Raw genomic sequence first — 17,418 nt, 5'->3', positions numbered from 1 at the left:
TTAATACTATGTCAAAATAATATCTGGCATTATATGTCCAGGTGTTGACATAGCAAAAACACTTGTACAGCTTGTTGTGTTTGCACCTGAATAATGAATTGTTTAAGAATATCACTTATTTCAGAAATTTGTTTAAATGAAATATACCCGTGTTATTCAAGTAAATTCATCAATAATAATTGGAAATCACACAGAGCCCCATGAAAGGATGGTATCATACATAGTCCCCATACATCACTATGCATCATATTAAAAGGCTTATCACTCCTCTCATTATTCCCTTTAAACGAGGATTTATTATGCTTAGCAAACTGAAATGTATAATTTATGTGCTTAGATAAGTCCACATTATGAGGAAAATAGGGGGCATTATCCCCAAAAATTCAAATGAAAGATTTCCAAAACTAGAATGAAACAATTCAATTTTTTCTGTTTGGGAGGATTGTCCTCTTAAATAAGGTGTCCGCCAGCATCAGCATCGTAGCTGCACCATCTTACAAACTCATAAATACATTCTTATCTTCAATATGTCCACTCCTTCAGTTCAGCTTCTTGTCATATACAAAAAAACCATCAGAGTCTATATTTAAGAGCAAGAAAGGAGTCTTAAACCAATTTTTGAATGGAAATTGTCTGAGCTTTGAGCCTAGGAACATTTAAAACAAGTTTTGAAAGTACTAGGTTTTTTATTCTGAAAGTTACAATACCTAAAATACACGACCACCAAAAGTACAGGTTGAATACTCCAAAAATTGTGGAAGGAAGGTTATCATATGATCAATGTCCCAGGAATGTGATCATATGATCAATTTCCCCATAATCCAAATTTCATTCTGCAATGAGATATGTACAACAAGGAAAGTAGAATACTCACCAGTTAGAATGAATGAAGTGGTTGTTAGGCATACAATACTTTTAAATTCCTCCAGTTCCTCCTTAAAGACATAGATCACATGACGTTTGGATGAGGAACATCATCCCCACTATTAGATGACTCCACACCTGGAGGTGTTTCCTGAACATTTGCTGCCTGAACTTGAGCCTTCTATGGTCTTTTACCATGGAAATCCCAACAGTTATCCTTCTTATGTTCTTTCCCTTGCAATATGAACATACAATTGGCTCCCATGCTTACCATGTAGGCCTTCACTTTTGTTATTTTTGACTCTTCATATCACATGAGTAATACTTGGTGGACTGGCTCACAGTAGTGTCCGCAAGCCCAGAACCAATCTCACTTGCATAGATATTGAGTGGATGCTGTAAACAATATTCTTCTTCAAGAGTGCGAAGTATGGTTTTCTTCAAGATTGAAACCTTCTCTGTATCAAGAATCTGAGACATGAACAAGTCATAGTGTGTATTAAGACCCATTAGGAACCTATACATCCAATTTCTCACAGTGTAGTGTTGACATAAACAACCCTGTTTAGTAAACAGGCCTACAAAGGTCCATCTCATCCCATAGAGTCTAAGTACACAAATATACTCCTGAACTTTTCTATCACCTTGTTGAATTATTTTTGCTTTAGTGACCAGCTCATGGATAAGCCAATCATTATTTTATGCAACCAAATTTCATGTATCTTATCAGTTTTTTTGTAGTGGGAGGCATAAGATAATTACTATAGTGTAGGACCATTTCAAAAACTTACTCCAGTGTAGAAGATTATGCCTTGTACACAACATAGACAAGGGTATACAAGGTTAATTACAATACTTGGCCCTTTTTCTGTTGAAAAATTTCAGGATCATTAGCACATGTTTCTTCGCACCATTTGTAATTGAAGATTAAGGCTTATGCATTTTAGCATAATTTGATGAATGTTCAAAGTAGATGATGCAAAGTCAACCCTTAGTCAATGGGCTTACAGTTGTTCGGTCTTGTTTAATCAAATCAAGAATTATGCACATGAAGATTATCCCCTTTATATGGTTCAAATTATGTAACTTGCTCATGAATTCGATAACTATCGTTGTTGTATATTTAGATAAGTGATGTTTGGAGTTAGGCCTTAAGATGTTTATGGCATATTGATAACCAGGTATTATGTCACAGGTCAAATATTCAAATAAGACGCTATTTGGATAGTGAAAGATGGTGGCCAACACGAGCATCTCTACATACCTTAGATATTTAGACATAAATTAATAGATTATTTTAAAAGAGCTTAAATATAAATGAACAAAATTATATATATATATCGTATTTTTATATCATCATTTCAGATACAAAAATAATTTTTTAGGATTTTTTTATGTTAAGTTTGTTGTGGAAATGGAGTTATTGGATTTACATTTTACGGCTCATGGGCTAAATGGAAAAGTTGTAATTCCGCCCATTTAAAATTGTCATACTAATTGTGCCTTATTTTCGCTTTCATATAAAATGCAGTTGAATGATGGATTTATGAAAAATAAAAAATTTATCCTTTAACTTTTGATAACCGCATTGAGTCTAAATTTATGATGTGTTATCTCTGTGTGATTAGGAATTCCTTGATTAGAATCCTATAACTATATAATAGGAAATGAAAGGCATGATAAAACTCGTGGAAAAAATTCTAGTAAATTTATTTCCATTTAAAGGATCTATTCTTCTACAACTTGTGATGACTATGATTATCTTATGTTATATAAAACCAACATATAGTGATTTTCTCCCAAAGTTTAGCTTACTTAGGGAGTGAATAGGTCCAATTTTTAGCTAGAGAGATAATAGGAGATAAGATATATCCTTCAAACCCATATATGTTAGTATTTTTTACAAATAAAACCTCAACTATTTTCCAAACGGGAATTATTCAACATACAGGGATTGATAGTCTTGAAAAGACTTGATCTTTTGTAAAATTTTATCTTAGCTTTAAAATGCATAATATTCTTTTTTCCATTCCATTTTAAACATTGTGATAAATAGTAAATAACCTTGATTTCTTCTCAAGTTGGAATCCAAAAAATTCAAGAATGAACTAGACATGATGGTGATTACTCTCCAACCATTGAAGTTATTTTATTAAATAACTTTGATTCTGAAAAATATTTAAGTAATTCATTTAATGTGGAATAAAAACACATATAAGCAATGTGTATATCAAATCAAGAAAATAATACAAATTCTAATAAATGATTGACGTCTTTTAAATTTCTGTAACTTGAAATTTTCAAGGTCCTATCTTGAAGGTACAATTTTTCACCCTATGCTGAAAGTTATCTCTCTTATTAGGAATTGAGAATATATTTGAATTTATTTATTTAGTGGTTAACCATTTACTCAACAAATTCAACCATTCACTCAACAAATTCAACCATTTACTCAACACTAACTCCACAAAACTTAATCCAACTTTATTTTTTATTTTTGGACTTTCCAAGATATCTTCGAATTCTTCCAATGATTTATTAAGAGTTGGCCATTTCAGCATATATTTACTAAGAATTAATTTACCATTTAGGACTTTAGATATTTTGAAAAATCATCAAACTACTATCCTATATCTTTAATTAAAATCCATGGCCTTCAATGTCATATAGGGTTAAATGCCATTATAACATTTAAATGAAAACATATACCTGAGAAGGAAAAAAATTTGGAAATGATATCATAATTATAATTTATTGCTATTTCACCTTCCAAATGACTACATAATGTATAAAAACAAAAACCTTGTTTTGTGAGATGAAGTTTTGTGATGAGATTTTATGGTCGTAAAGTGGATTCCACATCCATATATCATTTGAATTGATGCAAAGTATATACTCATTATTATAAATGTGTAACATTTATAATGAATTTCAAAGATATGTGCAATAATCAATGAACTATGATGATATCATACTACACTGATTAATTAGGTTCCAACCTATATCCTAAAATTCATATCCCTAAGATGTTTGAGAAAGACATCAAAACACCTAATAAGATTAACAGTAGCCACCCTTCCTCATTTCATTAAAATGCATGATCTCATAGCCACTTTGTGTGGGAACACTAAGCACATATTGAATGAATGCCTGGATGACTTTATACCTAACTATAATCTAGGTAGATTCATATCACAATTGTGTTAGTGGTCCTTACACAAGAGACATTAATGGCACCCGGTGGATGGACACTTGTGTTTTGAATATGACCTACCAGTCCCAAAAAGATTTCGAAGAGTATAACATCATATGTAGTAACAAGTCAATGAAGGTTATTGTGTTGTCCAGATATGATCATCCAACCTTGGTATTATAGGGGACAACTCAAAGGAAATAGTTAAATGAAGTTCTTGGCGAAGGTGCTGGAAATATTGTAAAAAGCATTGTTTGATGATTTAGAAATGTATAAGTTCTAACTAGGATTACCAATTAGGGTTGGACACGTGAGCATGCCCTTAGTCCATGAGAGAGGAGATGAAATCCTTTGTACCTTCTGAAACATTTGGTGTAGCTTAGATCCACTTGTGTTGGTGGCTCAACACAACTGTAATTAATTGGGTTGGTATAAAGATTAATTATGCATAGTACATGGGCCTAGATGTAGGAACATATACTGAGTGAAAGGATTTTTATGGAAAACTATGTGAACCATAAAATGACCACAATTTTGATGTGAGAAATTCCCATGAAAGTTTCCCTTTTTTTACCTTCTTCTATATCCGCCTCTCTTGTTGTGATGATAATGGTTAGAAAAAAAATCCTTCCCTCATCTGTGGTGATACTAATATACATCTATGGAGAAAAAATCAGAATGTTGATACATCGATAGTCTCGTGGATACATGTAGAGGCTGCACGCTGGTGCAGCTTTATTAGAGGAACCAAATGGTATCTATTTATACTTCCCCCAAGGTGAGCCATTCACCAACATATTTAAATTTCCATTTCAAAATATTCAACCAATTAATAAATTTTTTATGCAAATTTCATTTAAGATCATTGATTGAGATATAATGCAACAATTTCTTGTTTTTTTCATTCATTATAGAAACTAGTGCCTTGAGGTAGTGACATAAATTGGCATCATCATCCAAAATACAACACCATATTTATCATCCTCCCTAACTTGAATCTCAATGATTATAATCATGACATGTCTTCGTTTGAGTGATATCAATATAGAGTGGTATGAGAGATGCCAAAATGTAATTATTATCATCATTTTATGGAACAACAATTTAATCAGATGAATCAAAAGATCGATCAGATTGATGAGTTTGAATTCAGTCCATGTCTTAATGACAAGGTGCTGTTAGAATGCCCCTATGGTATGTCCACATAGGCCTATTCATGTATGGATCTACCTCATTAACACTAATCCGTATGTTGAACAACCACATGGCCTTGGGCGCCTATGTGGGTGTATAATTTTCTGTACATTCCTACAATGCGGCATAGCTCCATAATTTTAGCACTACTGTATGGCCCTAGAATCTGCCTATTAGAACTTGAACAGACCATCTGACCCCATTTTGTCATAGGTGGTGTTTGACAAACTTGAACATGCCTCACCATATGTGGATCAAGTCAAACCCAATCCATGCCAAGTGGCACTGATTACATTATTGGTCAACCCAACAGTTGGGTAGATAAATGAAACTAGATCTGAAAAATGTGGGCCCCCCTAAGGTGAGGGCACTATGTCTTTATTATAAGGCACCACTATTAAGACCATTGATCCTGTTATGAGATATAAATGGTCAATATTTTCAATAACATATGTGATACACAAGCCAATCATACAATCCACATCTCAATCGTTGTTCATTAATATAGTTTGTTCATTCCACATCTTCAAAGGAAGTCTATGAATGCATTATCTGTCCTTGTGATGTATGATCAGATCATAATAGAGAGATAAATAGTCTTTAAGTATGTGTTAACTAAATATGAAGGATAATCGAGAAGGACATCCAAATGTCCAGATATAATACTACTATCTAGTCTCATTCACATGGCGAGTATGGTCGTTCCCATATCCCTTAATTTGGAGACACTAAGGACATATAAAGGGTGCTCTTTAGCAAAAAGGGTTCACCCAATTGATCTATATGATTGCCTGAATGGTATTATATAAGGCTGTCAATCGTATTAATTCACTTCATGGTTGTGCAAGTGTTCCTTAATTGTGAGACAGCAAAGATGTCTGTAGATGGACGGTCGTACTTTGACTATGAACTACTAGTTCATAACCATAGAATTCTCAATAGTCTAAGTATAGGTAAAGCAAGACGTTCACAAAGGCAATAGAGTAGTTAAGATGGGACTGCATACCCTTGGTATAAGAGAGAAACACTTTATGAAGATGATGCAATGAAAGCGTTGGCCAAGGTAGTGTAATACTAGAGAAGAGTGCTTAAATGATTTATGAACACATTAGTAATAAGTGGATGGCCAATTACGAATTTAATGTTGACCTTACTCTAAGTCATCTGAAGAGTGTGAAGCAGATCAGGGACTATATGTACATAGTAATCGACGACACAAAGGTTCCATGAGTGAGGCAATACACTCTTTTTTTGTCTTCTAGAGTATAAGGTGTGGCTTGCCATCTAGAGACTCGACCTATGGATTCTTTTAAATCAATCTGTCACTAATTAATCAATATGCTGATATAGTTAAGTATTATAGAAGGCCTATAAAGCATTTTAGCCCACTAGAGTCTTTAACTAGTCTAATACATGAGCCTAGAGGGTCGAAGGTAAAGGGCCTTTTGGACATCAAAAGATAATACTTAAAAGTTTAGGGCATACTGACTCAATATAAATAGGGGATGACCTTGAACAAAATTCATCTATGCCAAAAAATTTCAATGCTCTTCCCATATTTTACCTTCTCCCCTTGGCTCCTCTCGATTCCCCATGCGATCAGGATGACATAATGATGACAATGGAACATGCACGGGGCTCGTGTTGGTGAAAGAGGAGATTTGACATGCCATGTTTCATGTGGATATGTTCAATAGGCTACACACTTGAGCAGTTCAACATGTATCATTTGAGGATCTGTGCCTAGTGATTAGATTAATATCATTTTGAATCCCATTTTGATTCAGTTCAAAGTCTTTTGATGCAGGAATCCATTTAATTTCATCCAAACCAAGGTAATAAAACCCCAAAAAATAGAATCTTAGAGTGGCATTTCACCTAATGGTAATGGGATTCCAAAATAGTAGCAAATACTTTTTTGCACCTTGCTGGAAAATCCTGAAGTTTTTTTTATGTCAGTCATGGTAAAACCTAGCTTTTGGTCTCACTTTTGCGTTTTGAGTACATGATCCACTTGATCAATTTTTCATTATGCAATAGAAGATAAAAAATTATCGTAACAAACTTTTAAAAATTAAGTAAAAACTGATAATTGAATCACCTTTGAATAAAAAAAATGTAATTTATTTATTCCTCAAGTGAGTCACACTGAGCTGTTCAAGTGTCTAGCTTGTCGAATTATCCACTCAATATTTAACACATGATCTCCTCTTCGTCTCAATGAGCTCCATTATAAAGCCACCATGATTTTCTTGATATTTTGATCGTGTCAAGAGGGGAGAGCACCAAAGGAGAGAAGGGAGAAGAAGGATGGACACCCGAAAACTCTTGCTATGGTGAATTTTGTTGATGGATTTATCTTATTTATAATAAATAGCATTTATTTATAACACCCCATAAACTTTAAGCATATCTTCTTAATTTAATAAATCAATTTCATATAACCCCCTTGGTGAATCTATCAGTTTATTTAATAACTCTAAGGGCCTAATAACATTGATTGGTAAATCCTATTAATCAACAATATAAAAATGTGGATAATTAATCAATAATCAGTTTAAAGTAATTGATACGCTGAGTTATGAGCCTCAAGGGGGGCACACTACACCCAATGCTGTAGAAGATATAAAGGTATATCAACTCTCTCGTAGAACCTTATTGTCATCAATTGTTAAGTATGTAGAACCCCTAATCTACTTGACCCTACTATACTTAGGGTATGGTCAACTATCGAAATCTACTCATACATCCCAGCTACTATAGCTATGCCTCCATATCATCATAGAAATCTTCTCTAACATCCCAAAAACTTTGTTAAAGACATCCTCACATTATCTTCCTTGAGTTGTCTCCAACTATCTAGAGGACAAATAATCCCATCTTGACCACTAAATCACCTTCAAATCTCGTGCTACAGTTGATGCGGATTCCTCCCCCCATCACATCATATTTTCATTGTATACCTATTTTTAAACTTTTTGGTAAATTGGACGCGAACAATCAATGACAGGCCGTACAGTCTACTATCTATTGGCATCCGAGCGAAAGACGACGATCACTCATCATCGCCATCGGCGATGGGGGAGGACTAGCAGCACCATTTTATACTTATCTTTAAACCTTTAGACAAATTCAACGCAAAGATTCGATGACAGGCCATACTATCTATTGGCATCCGAGCGAAAGACGATGATTACTCGTCATCGTTGTCGGCGACGGGGGAGGACTAGCAGCTCCATTTTATACTTAATTTTAAACCTTTAGCAAAACTCGTCGTAAACAATCAATGACAGGCCATACTATCTATTGGCATCCGAGCGAAAGGCGACGATCATTCATTATCATCATCGACGAGGGGGGAGGACTAGCAGCATCATTTTTAAACCTTTAGGTAAATTCGACGTGAACAATCAATGACAGGCCATACTATCTATTGGCATCCGAGCGAAAGACGACGATCACTCGTCATCGTCATCGTCGACGGGGGAGGAGTAGCATCACCATGAGGTGGGCTTGGGCTGGAAAGAGCTATGGCCATGGAGGGCATCTTGGCATCTGCATGGCTGACTGACTGGCAGGGCTGGATCCACGATGGGGTTGAAGAGGGTCAACAGGGGACCCATCATCAGAAATGCGGCTATGGCCTCCCGCGCATCCTCCACCGTCGGATCAACTCCCGATGGGGGGAAGAACGAGAGGAAGCGCCAAGCCGTGGAAGAGTAGTAGTTGTAGTAGTTGGCCTGAAGATAAGGGAAGAGCGATTACGGGCTGAGCTGAAGCAGGAGAAGCGGAAATGGCGAGTCTTTGGATGATGGATTCGACCACAGTTCTTCTCCGGCCTTCTCACGCGTCGCCTTCTCTCCACCCAAGATCGAGGCGGGCTACCCGTTGCGCCCCATCTCGCGTCTTGCCAAGATCGTCGCTTGATGAGAAATCAAAGAGCCGTCGACAGTTTCTTGGGGAGGCCGCCGCTGCCGCCATTCCCCTCTCTCTTGGGGCGCTGGTCGCTCTTCCTGAGGCGGCTAGAGCGGATGAACCGCCGCTGTCCGACTGGGAGCGGATCTATCTTCCGGTTGATCCGGGTGTTGTTCTTCTTGACATTTCATTCGTGCCCGGCGATACCAGCCACGGTTTGTCTTCCAATCTCTCTCTTTTTATCTGTTTAGCCATCAATCGAATCACATTGTTCATGGGTTTGTAACTTGCTCTCTTTCCGGGGATGTTTGATTTGCTCACCGAATTAGAATTGTATGACAATGAGCTTTAATGGGTTTATCAAGGCTCATCTCTATCTTGCGGTCCGCTTTCATTTCGGTAATGGGTGTTTGAATTGCTTCCAATTGTGTTTGTGGGTGGACGGAATTGAAAGAAAGACAATGCCGGTTGATCCTATGATCAATTGACTGGGTTCTTGTTTGTATTATCCGTGTTCTTGATCTTGCATTTGGTGGCCAGAATCGAAGGTTTTACATTGAGGTTTATGTTTTCGTTTGTTGAATTAGGGTTCCTCCTGGGGACGAGACAGACTCTTTTGGAGACGAAAGATGGTGGAAACACTTGGTTCCCAAGATCTATTGCTGCGGCAGAAGATGAAGACTTCAACTACAGATTCAATTCAATTAGCTTCAAAGATAAGGAGGGTTGGATCATCGGAAAGCCTGCTATCCTATTGTACACTGCAGATGCCGGCGAGAACTGGCAGAGAATTCCATTGAGTTCCCAGCTTCCAGGGGATATGGTATATCTTAAACTCGAGCTCTGTTTTTTCCCCATTTCAAAACGAAAAACTCGCTATTGATCTTGATCGAAATATCTGAAAATACTTTTTTACCATTCTTATTATTTTTAAGCTTCTGGGGATATGGTTAAACATTATTTCAAGCTCTGGAATGTTTTTTTTTGTTTGAGAACGAATAAATGTCTCTTGTCTGATGAAATTATTCGAAAAAGTTTGTCTGTTTTTAATTTTTCATCTTCCTGGGGATTTGGTTAAGAATTTCTCTGGGATGTTTTTGTTTTCATTTAAAACGAAAAACTCGTCCTTGATCTTGACGGAAATAGTGAAAATAATGTTGAAACATTCGAATAATTTTCAGCTTCCTGGGGGTATGGTAAAGCACGAATTCAAGTTCTGTTTTGTTTTTTCTAATTATCTGGAAATGAACAACTCGGTTTTGAACTTGATGAAAATGTTCAAAAAGAGTTTTCGGTATTCTCATAAATTTTGAGCTTTGAATTTTTGGTTGCTTGTGGCCTGCTCAGGTTTATATCAAAGCAACTGGGGAACAAAGTGCTGAAATGGTCACTGATGAAGGAGCTATTTATGTCACATCAAACAAGGGCTACAACTGGAAGGCTGCTATTCAGGAAACTGTCTCTGCTACTCTTAATAGGTATCCTGCATGAACCGAACGATTTTATTTAATAAGCTTTACTAGAGTTCGACACAATCCTGAACGATCAAAGGATTGATTGTCCGTTGGTACCACCATAACAATCTGCCAGATCGATTCATCATCCTTTTGATCAATCCGGTTAAGCAAGATCATGATCAACCATGTCGATCAATTGATTTGAGCAATAACCACCCAAAAGATAATAAAAAGAACAGTATACATAAAATGGTTCCCACTCTTTCTGGCAATCTCTCTTTTTCGTCTCTCTCTCACTCTCAATCTAGATCTGTTATAATCGGATCTATTAAATCAATCCGATCAATCAGAATCAAGCTGAACAGAAGTCTCTTTCTCCCTCTGTCTCTGTCTCCTCCCTCTCTTTCGCAGTCTAGAGCTATCAAAGTCAGCTCGACCAATATATCTGATCAATCCATTCGGTTGATTAGGATCATACCATCCATCCAATTCATCCAATTGCACTGAACTATACTTTAGATAAGTCAATCAACCATTCGATAAATCTGGATCCAGTTGGACATTCAATCAATTTGGATTACACTGAATATTTAATGAATTTATTTGAGGTTACCTAAGGTCTGATCATACTGAATCAGTTAACTTAAATCAATCATTGATTGACCCTCTTGATCCTGTTACCAATCAATCAGGTTCCACTCGTTCCATTCGATCAATCAGATCAAGTTGATCAATTAAGATTTATTTTAAGTCACTTTGTGGACGGATCAGATTGAGTCAACCTAATGATTGATCATTGATTATCCCTATCGATCAGACTGAATGAATGGGTTTGATCTCAATGCGGCCAAATTGACTGGTTGACTCAGTCAATCTGGTTATTGATCTAGGGTGTTTTATTGATCAATTCTGTTGATTCGATCTCAAAGTGATTTATTCGATGGGATGACAAACACCTTAGCGTTATGCAGTCACTATTTCTGAAGCTCCTATCAAAGCTTGCAAGAACTTGGTACCTCTTGTGGAAGATTTTCTCTGGGCCCCCGATGGCACATCCTTGTCAGTTTTAACTAACTTGGAGTCTTTTTCTTTTGCAGAACAGTTTCAAGTGGCATAAGTGGAGCAAGTTATTATACGGGTACATTCAATACAGTGAATCGCTCTCCTGATGGTAACTACGTGGCAGTTTCTAGCCGGGGTAATTTCTACCTTACCTGGCAACCCGGACAGGTAGTTCCTGGAATCTGTTTGCTGATTATTTATTTTTTAATTATTGACAGGTGTCTGGATTAGGGATTATACCTGAAAACTTGTTTTATCGATCAAATCGACAGATGATCAGATAGTGATCGATGATCAGATAGTGATCTAGGGGCATATGATTGACTGAAAATTTGGATAGGGGCATATGATTGACTGAAAATTTGGATCCGATCACAAGCTAGCATTCTTGATTGATCGAATATTTTCAATTGATCGATGAACAATCCAAACAACGACCAATCATGATTGGTTGTGCTTGGACGAATAAAATGTAATGAGAAAGGCAAACTCTCTCTCTCTCTCTCTCTTTATCTTTCTATTTCTATTCAGCTCTCTCTCTCTCTCTCTGTGCTATACATTGTAGTATGATATGGCTGTCTTTTGGAGGGAGCAGGGTGGCACTGCTCTGGAGCAGTTATGCAGCCACTACATGAAGCAGCGGGCATGAGAGAGATTACTTATGCTTCTCTGATTGCAGCACTCAGTTTGACCCATCGGCCCATTGCACTCACTGATCAATCAGATAGGGCCAAACAGATAATTATCTGTGCTCCCCTATCATCCACTTTTTTTTTCAGTCCCGACCTGATTCGATCCATCCCCCTAACCCTAGTCCCAATCGTCAAAGTACTCTGGATAGAAGTCTCCTTGTAGATTCAAAGTAAACCAATAATTCAACAGTGCTAAGTTTCAAGACTTATTATATTTTTTGGTCTTAATAAAAGGATACTTGAATTCAATGTTTGTTCTCAATGAGATTGACTTTTTTGTGATGCAATCATATTTAACCTAAGGTTTGGTCTCCGTCCTTTTATTACAGCCATACTGGCAGCCACATAATAGGGGAATTGCACGCCGAATTCAGAACATGGGCTGGAGAGCTGATGGCGGCCTTTGGCTTCTGGCCCGTGGGGGTGGACTCTACCTCAGCAAAGGCACAGGGGTAAGTGAAGTTACAACAAAGAGAGCTGAATATCCTTTATTTTTCAACAAATACATCCTTGTAAAAGTGAAGTTTATTCCAGTAAATAGGATGTCCCATTCATTGATTTTCTTATATTGCCTATCTAGTATCTATTTCAGCTGTAATAACCTCTATTTTCTCCTTACTGAATTGGAAGTCAATGCCTGTCGTAAGAGTCTTATGGCTTTAGCATCCTGTCATATTTTTATTTATCGAACCTTCTATCTGTCCCTTTCTCTCTCTCTCTCTCTCTCTCTCTCTCTCTCTCTCTCTTTTTCTTACATTCAGCCTTTGTGACAGATCAATGAGGATTTTGAGGAAGTTCAGGTCCAAAGCCGTGGCTTCGGTATTCTCGATGTTGGGTACCGTTCAAAGGTGAATGTTGATCAGTGGACATATAAGTACTATCCTGTTTCCAAACCAATATGCTGAATTGTGTACTCATTCAATTTACTTTCCAGAACGAAGCATGGGCTGCTGGAGGTAGTGGCGTTTTGTTAAGAACCAATGACGGAGGGAGGACATGGAGCCGTGACAAAGCTGCAGACAGTATCGCTGCAAATCTTTACTCTGTAAAGTATGTGACCATTCTTACTGCAGAATATTTACCTTCATCATTTATACAAGTGATTACCAAGCTGAGGTTTTTCATTTGCATGGCATCCGAAATTCTACAATGTCCTTCAGACTAACACACTCTCTTGCCTTTCTATCCGCCTACCGTTCTAGGATGACAAGGACGACAACAGTGACGACTTAGTCATTGTCATTGTCCACTTGTCATTGTCTTCAATTATGTGCAAGTGCTACTCTGAAAATATATGAGTGGATCATGAATTTGTAACCGTCATCATCAGTCAAAATTTTTATCATCGTCATCATCGTCCATGTTTGCCTTGAGCAAATGAAGAGGATGAATTCATCATCAAAAGATGCATGACAATTTATCATCATCATTTTCCTCTTGCCGTCATTATTATTTTCCACTCATCATCTCCATTGATGCTGTTCAAATTTTCCTCGTTATGGTGGGCGTTGTCCACTCCGCACATATGGGAGGAGCCTTGTCGAAATTGCAAATAAGCATCACAGATGGATACTTCTGCTCTTTTATCACTTGTCTCGGTTAGTGTTGGCTGAAAACGACTTATTCAGCATCATCATCCCCAAATTTCGTCATCCATTTTTGGTAGAAGATGAGTGTCATTGTGCATGATGATGATGACGAGATTATTCATACATATGACAATGAAGACGGTTCATGATGAATCATCCTCATTATCCTGAACAAATCCAAACTCTAATCTCTGTCCTAGATATGGTTTTTTTCTTCTTTCTGCTAGTAGTGGATACCATCACCATGGACTTGATTTCTTTCTCGGCCCTGTTGGCATGGTTTGGATTTTCGTCCTGTCTTCAGAAAGATGTGATGATGAATTATTTATGAATTGGAGGATTTTTTTCCCAATGCGCATTATTTTTGGAATTAATGGGAGATTAAAAACTTTCTTTGGCTGCAGGTTTGTCAATGACAACCAAGGATTTGTTCTTGGAAATGATGGTGTCTTACTTCGATATCTTGGATGACTTTGTAGATTGGTCTGGTCATCTGTGCAGAGTTTTTTTGTCTATTAAAGGTGTACGTATATCATTTCATTCACATTTGAGATTACCAAAATATTTCTATCCTAAGTGGGGGAATGCTGAATGACCCAACACATGAGCCCAGACCATTTTACAAGTTAATGTTATTTGGTGGGGGGAATCTTTTCTTGGGGATCGGAAGCATATCCCTCTCCCTCTCTGAGTATTGCCTTGGCTTCTTACATCATCTCTCTCTTGCTACCACAATGATGTAAGACATTTCTCATATAAAATTTATCTTGTGAAATTGTTATATATTTGTTTCTTGGCCAATAGAATGACCGGAGGTTGGAATTAAGTTCCATTGTTTTTCTCACTGAGATTGTTTCTCCTTTTTATATCTAAACATAAATCTTACCTAATTGTTTCCACTCTATCTATGATGATTCCTATTTCTCCTCAATATCTAGATGCATTCCTCAACAAAGTAGCTATTTAATTACGAACAAAGTACTAAGATACTAAGAACATAAATTCTTACAATGTAAATTTAATTTAGACGCTAAAGGTAAGTTAGAATTTATTAGAGGCCTTTTAACCTTGCTGCTAAATGAACTGAAATGTTATTCCTTTCTCTCTTCAATGTCCCATCAATATCTTCAGTATTTTCTAGGGAAAACTCTTCTATCTTTTTCTTTTTCTCATTTAGTCTTCTATCATTCCTCAAAATATCTTTTTAGATCCTTTAGAAAGTCAGTAAAAATAAGGATAATATAACTGATATATCTCTCGCTACATGATGAACATAAATTTACGGCATTAATTTGTTGTTGATAAACCTTTACTCATTAGATAATTTGACTAGTTAATGATGTGCAAGAGACGTCTCCACAATAAATGGATATTAGGGTTTAAATAGTCTTTAAATAATGATTCAAGAGGGATTGGAGGAGATATATAAAATAGGAGATTGTGATGTGATGGATACGAGGTGGTGGGAGGATGATAATAATTATTTAATAAGGCTGATATGAATAATAATGGGAGGAATAGGTAGGAGGACGTGGATAGATCAAACGAGAGTCCTGAAGTGATGATGTATGCAGAAGAATAAGAAGATAGGATGATGAAATGGGTGAATGGATGTAGATGGATGATGGTGAAATAGAATGATGGAAGACAAAATGATAGTGATATAACTAATGGATGTGATGGAAGAACGAATAGATGGTTGTGAGATAGAGAAGAGGATGATGCACTAGACGATTTTTGATTTTATATGAGACGAAGGTGATGAGATCGAGATCGATATCAGAGATGGTTGTGATATGGTGGGATGATGGCAGACAGTGATGAGAATCGGATGATGAAAATAAAGATGTAGAAATAATGAAAGGGATTTACAAGAGAGAAACCAATTTAAGGCAAGAGACTTACAGTAGATCCCTATGTTCCGTCGGGATCAAGGCATTATCCTGATGAAGGTCAGCCTCTCCACTTCTCTATCGATCTTTCCCAATCACTCAAGACACCAAGAATACCCTTGATGGACCTTCAAAACCTCACTCTCTTTCAATCTGTCCTCTAGGAGGAAGTAAGTTTAAAGATAGTTCTTAAAAAAATTCAAGGTTCTATTTACAGATACATCCATATTGATGGAAACAGGTGGGAAAAAGAAATCTATGCCCAAAATTTCAGCCTTGGATCCTGACTTTAGATATCGCAATTTGAATTCGGACCATTCTCATCCCTCTGATATTTGCTCTCTTCTGACTTTGAAGGATCAGAAAAAGTAAAAGAGCCATTAAATAATTTCAAAGATTAGATATTAATTCAAAAAAATGTTGGAAATATATATATTTAATTAAAAAATGATATCTCTTCCAATATAATGCCATGCAATTCAGATAAAGAATTCCTACTCCAAAAATTATGTTCTTGCCAAATATGAGGTAAAAAAACCATCAAAATACTGAAAAAAATCATAAATTCAAAATATTTTTAATTAATTATTTTAAGCTAAAAAACAGGCATATATAATCAAATTAATTTAAATAAACATATAAACATGGTCTTATTAACCTACGAAAAAATGTGTGTTATCACTACGTACTGTAGGTGGCATTTTCTCATGTAAATTTTATTTGACATCAGTTTTACTTTTAAAATTCTTTGCCTTTTGGCTCAGATTTTACTCATGAGTTACTTTGTATTTAAACTTTCTTACTGCAATTTCTTCAAGTTAGTCTATTGATAAGTTTATTAAAATAAAGTTTATTGGTTGTTGCCTTAAAGCTCTTCTTTAACATCCCGCATTTTTCTTTGGCAAATTTTCAGGAAATCACTCTGAAAAAGGTACTGGACATTGATTTACTGCTCCACATTTAAGGGATTTAGATTTATGATAAAAAATATAAAAGTATCTACAACCACCGTTGTTTTTTGAACACCTAGAGGATTTAAAAGAATTGGATGATGTCCCTAATCAACTATATAGATTATAGTTAAAGTGAATATTAGGATGTTATCTAAAAATTTTTCAGCAAGATGATACTTGAATCAATCAAAGTATCAGATCATTGAGAAACATCAAAGGTTACCTATAAACAAAAATTTAGATGATGATGATGCATAAGATTTGAAAAGTCCCAAGGGGTATGTTTTTAGTATTCTCCAATCTCGACATTACATGTAGTAAATTACTAATGATCATAGTGAGTTTTGATTATTTAAAATAATATGAAGACCTAAAATCATTTAAAACAACAAATTATCTGTTTCATTTTGATGTAAGCCATAAAATAATGAATGGCGATCTTAATTTTCAATGTCATGAGTTGAGGTGTAGGATACGTTTAACTTATTTACATTCTATCAATTATTTTTGAAAAAAATTGTTGAGAAATTATATTTCTTGATGAAACCTATTCATAAATTTATGGTGAATTTTTATTTTTAATAAACATCAAATACAGATGCATTTC

At 36.0% G+C, this 17,418-nt stretch overlaps 1 protein-coding gene across 1 annotated transcript; it reads left to right on the top strand.

The window, feature by feature from the left end:
* Positions 1 to 8,970: 8,970 nt before the first annotated feature.
* On the top strand, positions 8,971 to 14,649 carry HCF136 (photosystem II stability/assembly factor, chloroplast (HCF136)). Its single transcript, XM_078585947.1, has 8 exons — positions 8,971 to 9,381; positions 9,754 to 9,989; positions 10,514 to 10,644; positions 11,721 to 11,853; positions 12,707 to 12,829; positions 13,151 to 13,225; positions 13,312 to 13,427; positions 14,371 to 14,649. Exons 1-8 carry the CDS (start codon positions 9,045 to 9,047, stop codon positions 14,435 to 14,437), a joined length of 1,218 nt encoding a protein of 405 aa, XP_078442073.1. The 5' UTR covers positions 8,971 to 9,044; the 3' UTR covers positions 14,438 to 14,649.
* The last annotated feature ends 2,769 nt before the right edge of the window (positions 14,650 to 17,418 follow it).

Source organism: Wolffia australiana, chromosome 14, assembly GCF_029677425.1.
Source record: "Wolffia australiana isolate 7733 chromosome 14, ASM2967742v1".
In the NCBI taxonomy this organism is placed as follows: domain Eukaryota; kingdom Viridiplantae; phylum Streptophyta; class Magnoliopsida; order Alismatales; family Araceae; genus Wolffia; species Wolffia australiana.
The sequence above is the reverse complement of the archived record's forward strand: the minus strand, read 5'-3'. Positions and strand labels throughout refer to the sequence as shown.